Genomic DNA, 20,066 nt, shown 5'->3' on the forward strand with positions numbered 1-20,066 from the left:
CCCCATCTGTGTTTTGAATGTTTATTGCACCAGGCATGATGAGAGTGTGCTTCACATGACGAGAGTGAAGGGTCACCACGTGGATCGCAGCCTTGCCAGGATTCCCCTGCATTACGCTGGCTTAAAAACCAACTGAATGTGTGCTTTCGACCTGCCGAATGGGGAAGATGAGTAATTACTTGAATGGGTTTCTGGGAGTTGCAGGATTTATCCTCCTTGAATGACCTCTCCACCCTGGACCACTGTCCGCGTTCTCTCGGTATGGATGTGTAGGTGGAATGCCACTGAGCCTCAGAATCAGATTTCTTGTCACCATCTAACACGATATGAAATCTGTTGTTTTGCGGGAGCAAGAAAGCGCAAAGGCATAAAATGACTATGCGGGGTAAAAACAAGTCCGCGTTCATGGACCACTCAGGAATCTGATGGCCGGGCGGGGGATGAAGTTAAGTATCTATCCAGTTGGGTACTTGGATTTCCAGAAGGCGTTTGACAAGGTGCCGTACATGAGGCTGCTTAGCAAGATAAGAGCCCATGGAATTACAGGGGAGTTACTAGTGTGGGTGGATCATTGGCTGATCGGATGAAAACAGAGAGTGGGCATAAAGGGACCCTATTCTGGCTGGCTGCCAGTTACCAGTGGAGTTTCACTGCTTTTCAGTGCTTCAGTGTTTCAGTGCTTTTTATCATATAGGTCAATGGTTTGGACAATGGAATTAATGGATTTGTGGTTAAATTTGCCGATCATACAAAGATAGGTGGAGGAGCGGGTAGTGCTGAGGAAACAGAGAGCCTGCAGAGAGACTTAGATAGTTTAGGGGAATGGGGAAAGAAGTGGCAATTGAAATACAATGTTGGAAAGTGTATGGTCATGCAATTTGGTGGAAGAAATAAACGGCACTCTATTATTTAGGTGGGGAGAGAATTCAAAATGCAGAGATGCAAAGGGACTTGGGAGTCCTTGTGCAGGATACCCTAAAAGTTAACTTCCAGGTTGAGTTGGTGGTGAAGAAGGCAAATGCAATGTTGGAATTCATCTCTAGAGATATAGAATATAAGAGCAGGGATGTGATGTTGAGACTGTATAAGGCACTTGTGAGGCTGCACTTGGAATATTGTGTACAGTTTTGGGCTCCTTATTTTGGAAAGGATATACTGACATTGGAGAGGGTTCAGAAAAGATTCACGAGAATTATTCCAGGAATGAAAGGGTTACCATATGAGGAATATCTGGCAGCTCTTGAGCTGTATTCCCTGGAGTTCAGGAGAATGAGGGGGATCTCATAGAAACTTTCCCAATGTTAAAAGGCCTGAACAGGTTAGATATAGCCAAGTTATTTCCCATGTTAGGGGAGTCTAGGACAAGAAGGTATGACTTCAGGATTGAAGGACGTCCTTTTAGAACAGAGATGCGGAGAAATTACTTTAGTCAGAGGGTGGTAAATCTGTGGAATTTGTTGCCATGAGCAGCAGTGGAGGCCAAGACATTGGGAGTATTTAAGGCAGAAATAGATAGGTTCTTGATTAGTCAGAGCATCAAAGGGTATAGGGAGAAGGCGGGGGAGTGAGGATGACAGAAATAATTTGATCAGCCCATGATTGAATGGTGGAGCAGACTCGATGGGCCGAATGGCTTACTGCTGCACGTATATCTTATCTCATCTTAACCATGAATAGTTCCCGAATCCCGATGTCATAGTTTCTCCCTGCCGAGGATAGCCACCTGGAAACAAACACACACGGATGCAGTTTATTGTCGGAAGGTGTACGTTGAGACAACACTGCACCCATTCCAATGTCTGAGGGGTCCACCTCCACGATGAAGGGAAGGTCCAGATTAGGTAAAACCAAGATGGGAACTGATTTGAACCATTTTGTGAGCTCTACAAAAGCAACCTCCATTTTGGTAGTCCAGGCAAAAGAGCCTATGGATTTCTTAGTTAGGGTCACCAGTAGAGCTGCCACTGAGCTGAAATTCCTGATAAACTTACGGTCAAAGTTAGCAAATCCCAGAATCCCAGGAATTGTTGGACTTGATTGACACTAGATGGTTGTAGCCAATCTCTGAACGCCTGTGTCTTGGTAGGTCCATCTTGAGATTGCCACTGGAGATGATGAACTCCAAAAATGAAATGGTTGTCACGTGAAACTCGGACTTCTCCAGCTTAATATAAAGTCCATGGTCTGGAAACCTCTGATAGGTCTCTATTCATTGGAGCATAGAAGGTTGAGGGGGGATTTGATCGAGGTATTTAGAATTTTGAGAGGGATAGATAGAGTTGACGTGAATAGGCTGTTTCCATTGAGAGTAGGGGAGATTCGAACGAGAGGACATGATTTGAGAGTTAGGGGGCAGAAGTTTAAGGGAAACACGAGGGGGTATTTCTTTACTCAGAGAGTGATAGCTGTGTGGAATGAGCTTCCTGTAGAAGTAGTAGAGGCCAGTTCAGTTGTGTCATTTAAGGTAAAATTGGATAGGTATATGGACAGGAAAGGAGTGGAGGGTTATGGGCTGAGTGTGGGTAAGTGGGACTAGGTGAGATTAATAGTTCGGCACGGACTAGGAGGGCCGAGATGGTCTGTTTCCGTGCTGTGATTGTTATATGGTTATATGGTTATATGATATAAGTGATGTGCTCCTCCTTGGACTTCAAGAAGATTGGGATATCGTCCAAGTAGATAAAGGTGTACTGATGAAGAGTGTCCTGGAGCACACTGTTTGTAACTGCCTGAAAAACTGCTGGAGCATTTGCAAGACTGAATGGCATAACCAGGTACTTGTGGTGCCCCGTCGTTGTGTTGAATGCAGTCTTCCACTCATCACCCTCCTTTATGTGGACCAGACTGTTTGCAGACCTCAAGTCTAGCTTCATTATTATCCTTGCCCCATGGAAAATCTCAAAGGCAGTATTCATGAGTAGAGGGATTATTGACTGTCATGCAGTTCACACCTCTATAATCAATGCATGGCCTCAGGCTCCCGTCCTTCCTTTTTACAAAGAAGAAGCCTGCACTGGCTGGTGAGGCAGAGGGCTGAATGAACCCCATGACAAGAGCCTCCTTTATATATTCTTCCATTGTGCTTCTCTCTGGGCTTGACCGCGCTAATAATCGATTCCATGAGGGACAAATACCAGGCAGTAGGTCAAGAGCTCAGCCGTAGAATCAGTGTGGTGGAAGAGTTGAGGCCTTTCCTTTACTGAAGCCCTCTTCCAAGCCCTTACAAATGGAAGGGATCTCGACCTTGCTTCGAGTATGACTCCTGAGTCTTCTTAGGTGGCAGGGGTGACTTGACAGTCGTTAGAGTCTCCCCCCTCGGTGCAGTGGACTCACTATTGAAACAGTGGCCAAATCAGAGTCCAAATCCTTGTCCGTATCCTCAAGCGATAACTGTGAGTTGTAACCAGAAGTCCTTGTGCCTCCAGAAACAGGCTCCAAGGGTCTCTGTTTGGGTGTCTTTCCTTCAGTCGGGACATGGCTGGATCCCTTATGCTGAGCTGCAAGAGTTCCAGAACACTTGGGCCACCTCGTTGGTCTTCCACTGAACTACAGATTTCCCCACTCTAGTTCCAGCACGCCCCTGATTAGACAGGGTCGGGGCTCATGTAGTCCTGTTGTTTGTCCTTGAGGGCAGGACTAGGTCTCCAGAGCTGAAATCCATTGTTGATCATTGACCTCTGGGGGTTAGAGCACCACACCGCAAATATACTGTCTTCCAACAACTGGACCAAGCAATGATTCTCCCTTCCCTCCAGTTCACAGCAGGCTGCACGGGGACAGGCAAGGGTGCCCAAGTATCAGGAGTATGAGCAGTGAGTCAGTGATGGAGAAACTAATGTCCTCCACCTGATCCTCAATCCTGATCTGCAAATCCGCAGTCTGTTGCTAAATCTGCCCGGAACCTGGTGGATGGCTGTCCAAGACAGTTACAGGCATGGTCTGGCTCAACTCTCGCAGCAGTAGGCCGAGCAGATGTGTGGTCCCTAAGTCCCACTCTCCCGGAGTCCACAAAAGCCTTCACCTGTATCTGGATCTTACCCCAGGAGATCTCTGTCCTCAGTGTGAAACCAGAATCCATGCGATTGGGAGTAGTGGCTGCTACTGTCACGGTCCTTCCACCAGTTTCCCGACGGCTGCAGCCTTGGAAAAATGACCCACAGATGACCTGCTTCCTCACAATAGTAGCAGCAACCTTGAGTCTCAAGCCGTGTCTTCTCATCGGCTTAGAGGCGAATGTAGCTGATTTGCATGATTTTGGTCGGATCTTGAGCAGCTGACAGGATGGTTAGGGTCCGAGGTTGGGGAGTGGAAATGGGAGGCATTGAGGTCGGGCTTAGGCTAGCCATCTTTGACCCTTTGATGTAGTCTCAGTTTTGCTCTGCCAGACGGTTATTGAGAAGAATGCACTGGTCGATCAGAACCTCTAAATCCTCTGCTGACTCTCCTAAGGCAAGGGCTACCTTCAGTTCGGCTTGGAGTCTGTGGTGGTCTAGAGTGGTCAAGGTCTCCTTGTTCCAGCCAAGGCCCGAAATGTGATAGCGTAGTTGACACCGACCGTCTGCCCTGTCACTTCTTCATCAGATGGCCTGAGGCTCAGCTTGCTCCAGCAGGATGATGGAACACCTTCCTCACGGCGCCCATGAGTTCTCCTGAGTCTAAGCAAATCTCTGACCTTCGTTCCCAATGTGTGGAGTCCCAGACGAGGACTATCCCAGTCAGAAGAGAGATGAAGAAAGCCTTCTTTCCGCACATCGAAGGGAACTTGGGCGGCTGGAGTTCGGACACTAATGAGCATTGGGTGTGGAAGCTGCAGCAAGAACCCGGGTCACCGTTGAATCTCTCTGGGGATGTAAGATGTACCGGCTCTGCGGAGTGGCCAACAGCCTCATTCGAGCGACTCTGGCTTCCTCCTTGCGAAAGTCGACCAACGGTGACCTGGAATCCGGGCTCTGTCCAGAAATCTTCTCGCTGTGGCTGGTCACAGCAGACAAAAGCCTCTGATATCCCGCTGTGTCCATGTTGGCTCAATCGTACTGTGATGAGAGACTGTAACGGGGATAGTTTAGACTGAAATACTGGAGTATCTGAGGCAAAGATGCAGATGGTACGAAACTGAAATGAGAACTGAGCACTAAACAAGATGCTAGATGATAACCCTAGTTGAGCTTACAGTTGAGCTCTGTTCTGGTGTTCTTTAATACTGAAATCCTGGCTCCAAAACATGGTACCCAATGAACAGGACACTCCTGAATCCTTGTAGGAGCTATCCATACTCCAGAGAGTTAGAGTGTCAAATTTCCGGAAGCTGGCACGGTTGGATATCTAACAATATATGCTTACTGTAATTCAGTTTTTTCTCTATTATTACATATGAATTGTATTGCTGCCACCAGGTGAACAGATTTTATGATGTATGCCGATGATATAAATTCTGATTCTGATGTAAATATGCAAAATTTACATAAATAATTTTCTAAAAATGCAAAATAATAAAATTAGCTAAAAATGAATACATATTTACAGTGCTAAAGTAAAATGATTGAAATATCACTGCCATCTCAATGTTATTACAAAGGTGGAGGAAATCTGTTGTTGAAGGGCACCTTTGATTCTCATTATGTTGATTGTTTACCTGCACTGTGCTTTTTTTGGTAACTGTTACACTTTATTCTGCATTGTTTGTGTTACTTTATTCTATCTCAATGCACTGTGTAATGATTTTGACCATAAGAGCTGAAGACAGGGCAAGTTTTTCACTGCATCTTGGTACATAACGACAACCAATTCCAATACTAATGGGTTTTAACCCTTGTTTAAAAAAAGCTGCAGATACTGTATTAGAAGTCTGAAACAAAAGCACTTCGAGTATTGTATACAGTTTAAGCCTACTCCAATGGTATCTCAATAAATAAATAAATACATACATAAATGTTGAAATTTAATGGTTTTCCTTCGCAAAGATGCAGCTGGACCTGCTTAATTTTGGGGGGCTTTTTCCATTTCAGATTTTCAGCGTCTATGGTTGCTTTGGTTTTCATTTTCTGACCTTGGCTGAGTATTGCCTACGGGTTTGTGGAGTTATGCAGTTGGGAACAAGTCCTTCAGCCCAACACATCCATGCTGACCTAGGTGCCATCTCATTCACCTACCTTTGGCCCAGATACCACTGAAACATTTCTTTCCACGATGTGTCCAAATGTCTTTTAAATATTGTAAATATACCCACCTCTACCATGGTTTGTTTCATATACCCTTCACCCTTTCTGAATGTTTTACCTCTCGGATCCCCTTAAAATCTTTCCCCTCTCAATTTAAACTTATACATTCTAGTTTTAGACTCTTATTCTGAAAAAAAGAGTGTAACTAACTACCCTACCTATGCCACTCATGATTTTATGAACCTTAATAAGGTCACTCTTCAGCCTCTTATCAAATCAGCAAAAAGAGTCCAAGCCTATCCAGCATCTCCTTTCCAATTCTGCCACACTCCTGTGAACTTTTTCTGTACCTGCTTCTTGAGATTGGAGATCAAAAGTGGAATTGCTATAAATTTAAGTTTCTTCCCATGATAAAAAGGTCTTCTAAAACATTGTCCTTTCAACAATACAATTACTTCATGCAAAACATTCCCCTGGTTAAAAGAGTTTGGGAACAGACTGAATGCTGATGTGAGGAATATCTCTAAGTAGCTCACGTTGGACATCTGGAATGCATTGGTTGATTTAGCAGATTAAATTTTGGCTTTTAAAAGGGGATTGATAAAATATTTCATTGGGTTAGGGGATGGATGGGGAATGGGGAACAATTGCTTTGGTCTTGCAGAACGGCAGCAGAGACTCAAGGAGGTAAGCTAAGATGAGATAAAACTTTGTTTATCCTGAAGGAAATTATTGTTGCAAGGTTGCTCAGTCAGAAATATATACTTTAAAATGCAAAATGTAAGCATTGAGATATGAAAAATACAGAATGTGCATTAAGAAGTAATAGTGAAAAATACAGACGTGCAATGAAACCATATATTTATATACGCAAGGAGAAAGGATCTCCTGTGGTATTCAGTGGTCCACCTCGGTGGAATCAGTCTGTTATGAAAGGTGCTTCTCTGTTTGTCCATGGAGGGGGTGAGAGAGATTGTCCATAATACTCTGTAGATTCTGCAGCATCATCCTCTCAGGCACAACCACCAGGGAATCCAGAACAGAACCAGTCTTCCTGACAACCTTATCACCCTGCTGCCCCAGCAAACTCTACAGCGTAGAATAGAATGCTGACCACCACTGCAGACATTGAATGACCGGAACCTCCTCAGAGAGTACAGTTGGCTTTGTCCTTTCTTGTACAGAGCCTCTGTATTTTTAGTTTAGTCCAGTTTATTGTCCAGGTGTTCTCCCAGATATTTGTAATCCTGGACATCATCCACATCTGTTCCCTTGATGGAGATGGGGTTGCAGGGTGTTCTCACCTTCCTGAAGTCCACCACCTACTCTTTGGTCTTAGTGATGTTGAGCTGCAGGTGATTCAGCCCACACCACTCAACAAAGTTGTCCACTACTCTTCTGTACTCAGCCTCTTGACCTGGCTGATACAGCCCACAACTGCTGAATCGTCTGAAACCTTCTGCAGGAGTATCTGGTGTCTGAGGTGTAGATGGTGAACAGGACAGCCCCCTGAGGTGTCCCTGTGCTGCTAACCACAGTACCTGAGCCACAGCTCTGCAATCTCACATACTGTGGCTGTCTGGACAGGTAGTCTGTAATTCAGAACACTAGTGGAGCATCTACCTGCATCTCCATGAGCTTACTCCCCAGTAAAACAGGTCATATGCTGTTAAAAGCACTGGAGAAATCAAAGAACATGATTCTCACAATGCTGCCAATCTCATCTAGATGGGTGTAAGCCTGTTGAAGCAGGAAGACAATGGCATCATTGACTTTAATATGTGGTTAGTATACAAACTGTATGGGGTTCAGTGGTGGATTTATGATGGTCCAGAGGGGGGAAGGTTCAGGTGGGGCCTAGCCATTAATAAAAAGATGGCAGAGTGGCACAACTGGTGGAGCTGCTTTCCCACAGGTCAAACATGACTGTGTGGACTTTACCTATGACAGTGTCGGCTTCGCTCATTTCCTCTGGTTTCCTTCCACATCCGAAAGAAAACCACTTCTTGCACTGCCCTGGACTTGACTCTGCTTATTTTCTTCTGCACTAATGTTGTTTTTCACAGTTTTCTTTTCATTTAGCGATGTAACAGGACGACTGGGCCAATGTGCCATCAAATTTCACCCATGTGACCAACTAACCTACTGACTCGTATATCTCTAGAACGTGGGGGAAACCGGAGCACCTGGATGAAACCCATGTGGTCACGGAGTGACCGTACAAACTCCTCGTAACAGTGGCAAAATTGAATCCGTGCCACCCCAAGTAAACCTTTTCTTCGCTATCTTGTGTAATTTATGCTGGCTGTATCCATGTGCCTGTGTTGCTGCTGCAAATGAGTTTTTTGTAGTTGCGCACTTGACAATCACCTTGATTTGACGGGCAGGTTGACAGATCAATTGTCCTCTGTAAATTGTCTCCAGCGTGCAGGTGGGAGGTAGAATCTGGGGGACGTTGATGAGAGTGTGGGGGGAATTACGTGGGATTAACATAGCCAGGCACTTGACAGTTAGCGCAGATGTACTGTGCCAAAAAGCCTGATTCCATTCTATGTACCTTGGACTCAACCTTTGGATTATTTGCTTTAGCAACTAGGCAAACATGCTTTAATGCTTTGATTAACTTTAGCTGGGGCTTACATACTTGCAGCTCCTTTGACACGGTAGAACCTCTCAGAAACGTTACCTGTGTTGTATTTGAGTAAACCGGATGCAATGAGTGAAGAATTTGTTTAAAAACACGATATCAGTCTTTCTCGTTGCCGAGGGAGTGCGGTAGAATAACTGGGCAATTCTTGCATGAAAGAGCAGCTGCTTTTTATTTCGCAACCAAAGCCGTCCAAAATGATTGACTTATTGTAATGAAATTCTCTCAACCCAAATTATCTGCTCATTCTAGCAATTTCCTTTTCTTCCTCTTACTTCAAGTTAAGGGGTTGGGAAGTTAAAAATTGGTGGACTGGCAGCATCACAATTAACCTGCTTGTTGTTTCGTTTCTTGTCACCCCCAGCTAATCTTTTCGTACTGGGCAAAGTTCATGATTGTATACATCTGTTCTGATTGTTTGTTGGATTAAAATGTAACTGTATCTGTCGTGCTCCGTGGTGGATAAGTTCTTCAGTGCTCTTGCCTCAGTATCTGTGGCAGCTACATTTTTGACCCTGCATTCTGTTCCGCCTCTGATAATGATAAAATGATCCCACAGAAAAGAAAATAGCAATCATGGCAACTATTTCAACAGTGTCAAATTATTTGAGATTAGTTCTCACTAAATGGTAAATCTTTGAGTGTTTTTCTTCCTGTCGTGGGCTTGAGTGACCTTGCAGTTGGCTCACATTTTTGCACATTGCCGATTTTGAAATGACCTTATTGGTTCTTTGTCTGGGCATTCCCCTGGCTTTTGCTGACAGCCTTGGCCAGCACCGTGCTGCGGTTGATATGTGAAGGGTCGTAAACTTGCCAGTCGGGAGTCTGCAAAGCATTTTGTTCTTGCTTGATAGCGTCATCACAATTCAGCAATTTCCTTATCACTTTCCAAAGCAGCTCAGTGCAACGCTAAGCAAGGGAGTCACAGGCAAAGCCCGACATAATTAAGTCATACGCTTCAAGCTTGTTTTATGTGTGTCAAGGAGAGGGAGTTCAGGAGTGGTTTTATGGAGCATTGAGTCGGTGGTTAAAATGGGGACTAAGAAAGGTAAGAAGCAGATCCAGCTGGAGGTAACATGTGGGTCTAATACCCAGGTGCATTGAGCAAGGTGTTCATGTTCAATCTTTTTCTAACGTGTTGGTGTGTTGAAGGCAATCCATGAAATTGACTTCCACCAAGAGCTTCTCTTAATGGATTTCTTCCTGTGGGCAGCCAACACAAGAGCCAACTCATGTTCTGCCAGGTTCAACATGTGTCAATGTTGAATGTGTCCTGGGCCGATGCTACTTCCTCACCTACTGAACCGCCTGTCCAGTTGCAGTTGTTATATTGCTTCTGGTTTGTTGATGTGCAGGTTCAGATAGCAGATGGTGCACATCACTCTTTTAGTAGAAATTGTTTGGCCTAGACCTGGATGCCAAATGCACCGCATATTGTCATTTCACTCTGAGGTCCCACTTGTGTCCGATCTTGATGATCTTCACCCCTTTCTTTGCTCCATGTTGGGCAATACATAATTTTTAACACCCCACACTTCTTAAAATCTCTGCATGAGGCCTTGATTTCCCAGTCAGACTCTTCGTGGCCCTTGCATTTGACATGGCTGCCTGTATTCTAACTGGTTGCCCGACTGTTTGATATGGAGGGGCCGCTGCGCAGGATGGGAAAAGGCTGAAAAGTCTGAAGGTAGGTAAGTCACCAGCTGGAAGAAGAGATTGTGGAGGCGCTAATAATAATCTTTTAATGATCACTAGATTCATGAGTAGTTCCTGAGGACTCGGAAGTTACAAATAACACTCCACTCTTTAAGAAGGGAGGGAGGCAAAAGAAAGGAAATTAAAGGTTAGATATCTGGTTTCAGTGGTTGGAAAAATATTGGAGTCTGTTTTTGAGGATAAATTTTCAGGGTACAACGACACATGATAAAAATGGCCAAAGTCAGCATGGTTTCCTTAAGGGGAAATCTGTTGGAATTTTTTGAGGAAGTAACAATCAGGATAGACAAAGGAGAGTCAGTGGATGTTGTTTATTTGGATTTTCAGAGGCCATTGACAAGGTCCTGCGTATGAGGCTGCTTAATAAGTTAAGAGCCCATGATATTACGGGAAAGGTACTAGCATGGATAATGCATTGGCTGACTGGCAGAAGATAAAGAATGGGAGTAAAGGTTGGCTTTCCCGTATGGCTATCAGTTACTAGTGTTGTGCCCCACGGGTCAGTGTTGGGACCACTTCTTTTCACATTGCATGTCAGTGATTTTAATGATGCAATTGCTGGCTTTGTGGCCTCATTTGCAGTCGATATGAGAAAAGGTGGAAGGGCAGATTATATTGAGGAAGCAGGGTGTCTGCAAAAGGACTTAAACCGATTGGGAAAAGGAGCAAAGAAATAGCAGATGGAATATAATTCTTGGAAATGTATGGCCATGCACCTTGGGAGAAGTAATAAAGGACTGCACTATTTTGTAAATGGGAGAAAATTCAAAAATCTGAAGTGCAGTTTTGGGAGTCCTTGTGCAGGATTCCCAAAAGGTTAACTTGCAGGTTGAGTTGGTGGTCAGGAAGGAAAATGCAATGTTAGCGTTGATTTTGAGAGGACTAGAATACAAAAGCAAGGATTTAATGCTGATGCTTTATAGGGTATTGGTCAGACCTCTGTTGGAGTACTGTGAGCAGTTTTAGCCCGTTATCTAAGAAAAGATGCATTAGCATTGGGGAGAGTGCAGAGGAAGTTCTATGAGAATGGCTATAGTAATGAAAGGGTTAACATGAGGAGCTATACTGTCCTTAACTTCCTTTGTCAGCCACAGTTGCCTACCCCTGCCATTTGAGAACTTTTTCCTCTATGGGACATATTTTTTCCTGTGCTTGCGAACTATTCCCAGAAACTTCAGCCACCTCTGCTCTGCCATTATCCTCACCAGTAACCTCCTCCAATCCAGCTGGCCAGGCTCCCCTCTCATGCCTCAGTAATTCCCTTTATTCCATTGTGATACTGATTAATGTGACTTGTGCTTCTCCCTCTCAAATTGCAGTATGAATTCAATCACATTATGATCACTGCCTTCCAAGGTTCCTTTACATTAAACTCCCTAATAACATCTGGGTTATTACACAGCATTCAAATCTAAGACACCCTTTCTCCGAGTAGCCTCAAGCACAATCTGCTCTAGAAAGTCATCTTGTAGGCTTTCAACAAATTCCCTCTCTTGCGATCCGATACTAACCTGATTTTTCCAATCTCCTTACGTACTGAAGTCCCCCATTACAATTGTGTCATTACCCCTATTACATGCTCCCTTTGCAATCTCAACCTCACATCCTGGCTGCTATTTGGAGGCCTATATATGATCCCTATTATGGTTTTTTTTTACCCTTGTGATTTCTTAACTCCACTCGTAATGTTTCAACGTTCTCTGACACTATATCACCTCTTTCTAAAGGTGTAATTCTTTCTCTTAACAACAGAACCACACCACTGCCCATGCTTTATTACCTATCCTTTCAATACAAAGTGTATCATTTGATGTTAAGCTCCCAACTATGCCCTTCTTTCAGCCATGACTCAGTGCTGCCCACAATGTCATACCAAACAATCTCTACTTGCGCCACGAGCTCATCCACCTTATTCTGAATTTTAAATACAGCACCTTCACTCCTGCATTCTTCGCCCTTTTGATGTTTGCCTCTGTAGTACAATTTAATTCTTTGCTCTGTCTACTTTTGAACCTAATCATTGGCTTCTCCTTCCTTACATTCATTACATTCATGTTACATCCATCATGTACTTGTAAACTTGCTGGCTCATCCTCAGCTCGATAATTCCCATCCTCCTGCCTTATTATTTTGAACCACTCCCAACAGTTGTAGTAAATCTGCCTGCAAGAATATTGGTCCCCTTTGACACACAAGACAATAATAAACCAATACCTGTGCCCATCTGTTCACCCCCTTCCTGTGCAGTCTTCTTCAGCTCTGCAAATCTCCGCAGTTTTCCAGTTCATGAGTCCTGCATCTTCCCAAATTTCATTAATTCACTCTTTTGAGGTCATAAGCTCTTAAACACACTCCATTATCATCTCTATTTCTCATTCCCTTTCGTGATTTGAGTTCTCTTTGTAATCAATGTCTTTGGCCACCTGCGCAATTTGTGTGTCTTGGATGGAAAAACCTGGGATGTTTCATGATATCCGAAGTGCAACAGAAATTCTCCTATTTCCTGCTCTAGTTTAAGCCTGAATGCAGGTGGGGAAAATGGAATTCTCCCTTACGGCTATAGAATTGATGGAAGTTGTCTGTTGGCTACTAAACCTTATAGTGGACAGCCCTTTAAGATTCCTTCCTTGATTGCAGTGCACAATGGTTCTGTAGAGGGGTGGAATCTGCCATGGGCCACTGTGAGTGGCCATACCATACAGTAAGTGTGGTGAAAGATTTGTCTTGCATGGAACTACCTCCATGGAAGGTGGCCACAATTGACCGTGATGCGCATGTGGGTGTTTTGTTCCTTATTGATGGTATCCTCACGATTCTGAAGTGTCCTTTTCTCCCTCCAAATGTGCTCCAAATGTGCAGGGTGAAGTGAGGGAGCCGCAGAAGTGTCATTGTCAGTTAATGTTGATGTCTAAATTGACGACATATGCACAGGTGTAATGGAAAACTTGCAACAACATCACAGGCACATAGCATCAGATAAGTAGCATTCACAAACATAAATTAGGCATAAATTATACACAACTTTTACAAGAATGAGCCACAATAGGAAGATGAAAAAACAAAGTTCATTGTAGTATGAAGACATCATGGTGTGCTAGACTGAGGTAGTGATTAGGGTTGTACAGGCTGATTAAGGAAGTAAATCGTTGAAGGGATGTATTTGATTTCTGAATAGACATTGAACCCATGAACATTACTGCACTTCATTTTTATTTATATTTTTTGCACTGCTTATTTAATTTAACTATTTAATATATGCATATTTAAAGTAATTCAAAGTTTTTTCTCACTATTATTAGTAAGGTACTGCTGCTGCTAAGTTAACAAATTTCACGACATATGCCAGCGATAGCAAACCTGATTCTGATTGAACCTGGCTGTGTGGGACTTCAGGCTTTGTTCCTTCAGCCTGATGTTAGCTGCAAGAGGATGATGTGACCCTTGTGGCAGGGATAGTGGGGTTGAATTGGTGATTAAAATGGGGTTTATAAAAGTAAGGAACAGAACCAGCTGAAGATAAATTGTGGCTATTGAGCCTAGAACCCATATTTACGGAGTAGAATGTTTTTCTTTCCCATGCATTACTGATATTAGCACAAATTTATACAAATTCTTGCTGCCAGGAATGTTGACAATACACATCAGGTGGTTATCTCTCTTCAAGCAATGTCACTTTGGTAAGCAACCAGTAGACTTCGTATGAGCAATCTAGCTAATTCTCCTCTTAATGTTTTCATTTTAGGGAGCCAAGATGCGTGGCCGATTGGGGAGCATGGACAGCTTTGAACGTAGCAACAGCTTGGCATCAGATGCATCTAGGGTGAGTCCTGGTGTCAGTACCTCCTTCTCATTCTCCTTCCATTCCTCATTCCTTCCCCTTTCTCTCACTTTCTCCTTCCTTGCAGCTCTCCTATCTTCTCAATCTCTCACATTCTGCCCCTTCTCTCTCCATTTTTCTCCCTCTACCCTTCGCCACCTACCTTTTTGTCTCTCCCTTAACCTTCCTTTCTCTCACTCTCTTTCTCACACAGTCTTTCTTGTCTTCCCTGTCTCCCTTCTTTACCTTCAATTATCTCTTGCCATTGTTCTTCAGCTCCCTTTCTTTCAACCCTCTCTCTGTCTTCTCTCTTTTTCCTGCTGCCATTTCTCTCTCCTTCACTCATTCGGTCCCTTTCTCTCTCCTCTAACTCTCTTCCTTCCATCCCACTCAGAGTCTCTCTCATCCTCTCTGGCTCTCTCCCACTCTATTTCACTCTCTGGTTCTCTCTCTCACACTCTCCCTTACTGTCTTTCACTCTTTCTCCCTCAGTCTCTCCCTACTCTTTCACTCTGTCCCTCTCACACACTTTTCTCCCTCTCCTCTGCCCCTCCGACTTTCTCTGTATTCCCCATCACTCTGTCCTGCTCTTTTCCCTCTCTCATACAAACACATACACTCCCCCTCTCCTTTCCATTTCTCTTCTCTCTACGCCGTTCCTCCGCCTCATCTCACTCTTCTCTCTCTACTCTCTCTCTCGTCCCTTTTTCCCTCTCTTCCCTCTCCCTCCCTCCCTCCATCTCTCCCTCCCCTTTCCTTCCCTCCCTTCTTCCTTCCCCATCTTTCTCCCCATCTCTCTCCCCCTCCCCCTCCCTCCCACACCTCTTTCTCCCCCGTCTTGATCCCTTCTCTCTTCCCCTCTCTCTTCCCCCTTTCTCTCCCTCCACTCTCTCCCCCTCCCCTTCTCTCTCCTTTCTCCCCTCTCTCTCTCTCTCTCTCTCTCTCCCCCACCCCCTCCACTACTTTGATCGGGGTGGACCAGTGACGCTTTCAGACGACTCACTCTAGTTCGGATACTTTCCATGAAGCAGGAAGTTAGTGGCTGATATCCAGGGGAAGTGCTGCAAAAGCAGTTCCAGTTTCAAGGATAGCTTTCAAAACACCCTGTGTAGTTTCTTATCAGCGAAAGAGGGGGGTGAAAGCCTTGTTTGACTGATCGCTTAATGCAGAATACTTGAAATTTTAAATTACTTATCAGCAGTTTGCAGCAATATTGGTAAATTTTCACTGGATTAAGAGCAGCAGGATATTGGAGCTGGCGAGATAGCACAAATTAGCATACAATAGGCGCTGGAGAGTCCGCTGACAGATTTACAGAGTTTTTGTACTGTTGTCTGCTCCTCAGAGTAGGCAGTGTCATTACTGTCTCTCCCTGACTTGCTGTGGTGCTTCTGCACAGGACGGTTCCCCAGGGGAGTCCCCTCCTGGTTCTCCACCAGTCAGCCCCCGGGCATCCCCTCTCTCGTCGCTGGGCCAGGCCTTCGCGGAGCAGGACTCCGACTCGCCCCTCTTCCGGCGGCGGGCACACACGTTCAGCCACCCGCCGTCGAGCAAGCGGAGGATCAGCTTTCCCAATGAGAAGCCGCACCACAGCAGGACACCCATTGTTCGCCAACAGTCGGAGATATTACAGAGCAGGTAGGAAGCCTGTACGTACCAGCAGGGGGTGGTGAGGCTCTGCTTTTGGGATATGATGACGTATGGAATATTGATTCTGTGCAGGATTGTAGAATCATTGAATCTATTTGGCATGCAAGAGCAATCAGCCTCATCTTTTCAGTCCTGTACTACTTCAATGTACCTAGGTTTGGAGTGATCTATCCGGATCCTGTGCAACCAGAAGTGTTTATCTGTATCTAGGTGCTTGTGACAGCAGTAAATCCATTACCCTTTCCCCAAAATCCTGCAAGTTATTTTTTTTCTGAAATCTCTGATGCCTGCCTTAAGAACAGAGGTTTGCGGATCATTGCTTGTCTCTGATAAAAATGTTGTCTTCATATATGTTCCTACATTGTTGCCTTGTTTTGTGGAACTGTTTATCTCGAGAGCTACAGTGACGATATTCTTTTCTTAAAGCTTACATTGGCTTCGTGGTGACTGAAACAACTCCGGCAATCAGGTCGGGTTAATTGTCACTGATGTATGTTGTGATTTTTCTTTTGTGCTTTATGGCAGCTGTGCAGTTCAAGACACAAAAAAATTACTATAGAATTACTGAATCAGAATCAGGTTTAATATCACCAGCATATGTCATGAAAGTTGTTTGTGGCAGTGGTATAGTGCAATGCATAATAACAGAGAAAGAAACTGTGAATTACAGTAAGTATGTATATATGTTAAATTAAAAGTAGTGCAAGAAATAGAAATAAAAAGTAGTGAGGTAGTGTTCACGGGTTCAATGTCCATTCAGAAATCAGATGGCAGAGTGGAAGAGGAGGTTCCTGAATCCCCTTCAGGATTCTGTACTTCTTTCTTGATGGTAACAATGAGAAGAGGGCATGTCCTGGGTGGTATGGGCCCTTAGTGCTGGACACTGCCTTTTTCAGGCACTGCTCCTTGAAGATCTCTTGGATACAATGGAGGCCCCATGATGGAGCTGACCTAATTTTAATAAATAAATGGATGGATGGATAGATAAATTCATTCATTCGTTAATTGTGTGGAAGAAGAATAGAGGAGTGGTGGTGTTGTCAGGTTCATGGAAAATTCCAAAATCTGATGGCAGGGAGGAAGAAGCTGTTCTTAAAATGTAGGGTGTGGGTCTTCTGGCTCCTGTACCTACTCTCTGATGGTAATTTCAATAAGATATTGTTACCAAACGAGAACAACAGCTGTTAAGTGAAAAAGACTAAAAATTAAAAGTTTATAGGAATTAGTTTATGTATATACAAACTATATCAGAAGTGGTAACCCTCGTAAGGCAATTTTAAGCCTCATCTGGACACCCCTGGACCATTCCATCTCATTCCTTGATTCATTCCCACTGTGTTAGATTCAAAGTCCTCCTTTGCATGAGCTTGCAGGAATATTGCAAGCTTCACGTACTGTGTATTCAGTAACCTGGTAAGTTGCTGATAATATGAATAAAGGTGTGAAAGGCCGAGTGCCTATCTGTCACACACCTTGCATGCTCACTGTCAGTCTTTGCAAAGGCAAGAAGCGATCTTCTGGGATTTTGGAAGGAACACTGAGACAGTGTCAACACTGAGACTTAAACTTACAACAACAATTACATTCTGACCTCAGCAGTTTTATAACAGCCCTGCCTGGCTAGAATAGCCCCTAGAGATAACTTTTAAAAAATGACTCAGTAAATGGAATGTGCCATGTTTCAGACATGTGATGCTTCAGCAGATTAGCTAATAGGTACAGAGTGTTGTTCTGAGTGATAAATATTAACCCAGGTAACCAACAAGACGGAAAGAAAATTTGCAAATATAGCAATTGAGTTATATGGGATCATTGTACTGAACTAGAGATATGATTCTGCATTCATGTAAAATAACAATAAGAATTCAACTGGTCTCTATTAATTGTCTCAGCTTATGAGGAGAAGTTTGCCTTTTCACTGCTTCTAATGTAGCTGGAAGCTAGCCCTTAATATTAGTTGCTGTGGTTTAGATGCAAGAAAAGTTGAGTCTTTTCCTTAGTGATTGTTTTTAAGGCTTTATTTCATAAGGAACAGTTGCACATTACAGATATGTCACATGACATCTGTCAAGTGTTCTTACAGTGAAACTGCTTTCTCTACAGATAAGGCAAAAGCTTACTGACAAACTCAATTTTGTCTTTGAATCTCATGTCTCTAGAACAGATTTCCAATCGCATAACTTTTCATGGAAACTGAATAATGGTCATCAATATGTTTTTAATTTCTTTTTGAATGTTTAGAAGTTTTACTATTAATTTTGCGATGCTGTTGTGCGCTAAACTAAAATAGAATCAATGACTAGCAAATAAAGAAGCAATTATTTTGATGGTTAAATTCCACTTTAATGTACCTTATTGGCCCATTCGATGGTAATGTTTTTTTATTGAAATGTAATTCTTTCAATTTTTTTATCAATAGTTTTCTCACTGATGTTTGTACCACAAGCTCAAGATAGCAAAGTGAACATTTCCCAAGTTTTACTCATCATTATACTGAGACTGGGTGCAGTCAGCCACGGAGTTGTCTGTCATGTAATTTTTGCTGTCTTCCAAGTGTCCTGTGAGTCATTTCTGTGTGATTGTATGACTGGAAACTAGGTTCAGAGCATGGTCAGAGCTGTCTGTTCTTCATTCTGCTTTCTGAAGGGAAATCCAGTAAGTAATTACAAATCACAGCATGCCCATACTAATGAATTATAGAAGATGACTTCTGAACAACAAGCCTTGATCTTTTTTGAACTACCACAGGGATCTGTGAATACGCAACATTGAGAAATGCATGCTGCTTTCGAGCCCTAATACCCTTTGGCTGAGCATAGAGAGGGAAAATCAAAAAGCAGGCCATTCCCTGCTTAAGCAGTATGACACCCGTGGGAAGAATTGGCAAAGATCTGCAAACAGCCCGATTCCGCAACTTCTCAGTCAGAAAGTCATATAGAAACATCCTAAGAAAAAGCAGAGAAAATAAATAAAAGGGTTTTTTTTTTAAGTTTAGAAATACCATGCTAGAGATACAAACCAGCATGCTTCACATTCTTCCATTCTCTTGATTTGCGTTCTGAGCTTGTGAGTGCTAAAGACGTAGAGTTTTCCCTGAGCAGAAATTCTGAAACAGTTCATTTGCGTATCCACTTAAAAATAAAAAGGATGACCTCTCGACCTTATCCGTTGTTTAAGTCTAATCTGCAATTTTTCATTGTAAGTTATATAAATATTAATAATAACATTTAAAACATTTCACTGCTTCATAAAAAGTTTTGAAGTCCAAAGCACAAAAGAACATCAAACAAATCTAATAAGATATTAAATAAATGCTCCAGAAAGTCATATAATTTGAAAAATTTAACATTTTCAAAAAATAAAACCCAGAGTTTCTGACAGCTTTCACAAAATTGGCTCCATAAATCATTTCAGGGCAGCATGTGATATTACCTTGAATTGGTTTTCAAGAGCGCAAAGATCTGACAGACAAGCTGCAGGTGGTTATGATGTTCTGTTAATTATTCACAACACTTCTGCGACGAAGTGACTCCTGGGTATTTATCGCTCGTTGAGCCAGACATGATTTGTTGTTAGCCAAGATGCAGCACAAGCTTCAACGTGACTATCTTTGTGCCCCTCAGCCATGGAGAGTGGAGGACCTCCTGATCTAACTTGACAGTGACATTCAAGGTTCCCAGTGGGGATAATTGGAAGATGTTCATGAATAGGAAAAAGGACCAATTTATTTTTTTGGCCAACTGCAACATCCCTTCACCATTAGAAATGAGTTGAGTTAGGACAGCAAAGTACAGGCCTCCTAATGTAGATAGATTTTAAAAACACAATATGCTGTTTCTCTGGGGTAGTCGATATTTCTCAAACTAGAGAGCAACAAAGTTTATGCATCTGGTGTATTTGAACAGTGGAGACAGGCTCAAGTGCCAAAAAGTCACTGATGTTCTTTGGAGATATTTTTACAATTAGTGCACCCTAGTGATGACCTTGTTCCTTGTCTCGTTGCCCACTTTAGAAACCTGGACAGAAAATCAATGCTGCTGATGGAATTGATGGCTTTATGACTACATTTGCAGATGAT

The 20,066-nt window shown here is 43.2% G+C and overlaps 1 protein-coding gene across 6 annotated transcripts in view; it reads left to right on the forward strand.

The window, feature by feature from the left end:
• Window positions 1–20,066, forward strand: part of tbc1d4 (TBC1 domain family, member 4) — a 291,680-nt gene that overhangs the window by 198,837 nt on the left and 72,777 nt on the right. For 5 of the 6 annotated variants that reach the window (XM_059970422.1, XM_059970423.1, XM_059970426.1 and 2 more), the window contains exons 9-10: window positions 14,264–14,341; window positions 15,738–15,976. In XM_059970422.1, the coding sequence (XP_059826405.1) occupies window positions 14,264–14,341; window positions 15,738–15,976 (317 nt within the window). Of the gene's footprint in view, window positions 1–9,784; window positions 9,854–14,263; window positions 14,342–15,737; window positions 15,977–20,066 lie in introns of those variants that run through there. The other variant, XM_059970427.1, reaches the window with a different exon arrangement.

Source organism: Hypanus sabinus, chromosome 5 (genome assembly GCF_030144855.1).
Source record: "Hypanus sabinus isolate sHypSab1 chromosome 5, sHypSab1.hap1, whole genome shotgun sequence".
NCBI lineage: Eukaryota > Metazoa > Chordata > Chondrichthyes > Myliobatiformes > Dasyatidae > Hypanus > Hypanus sabinus.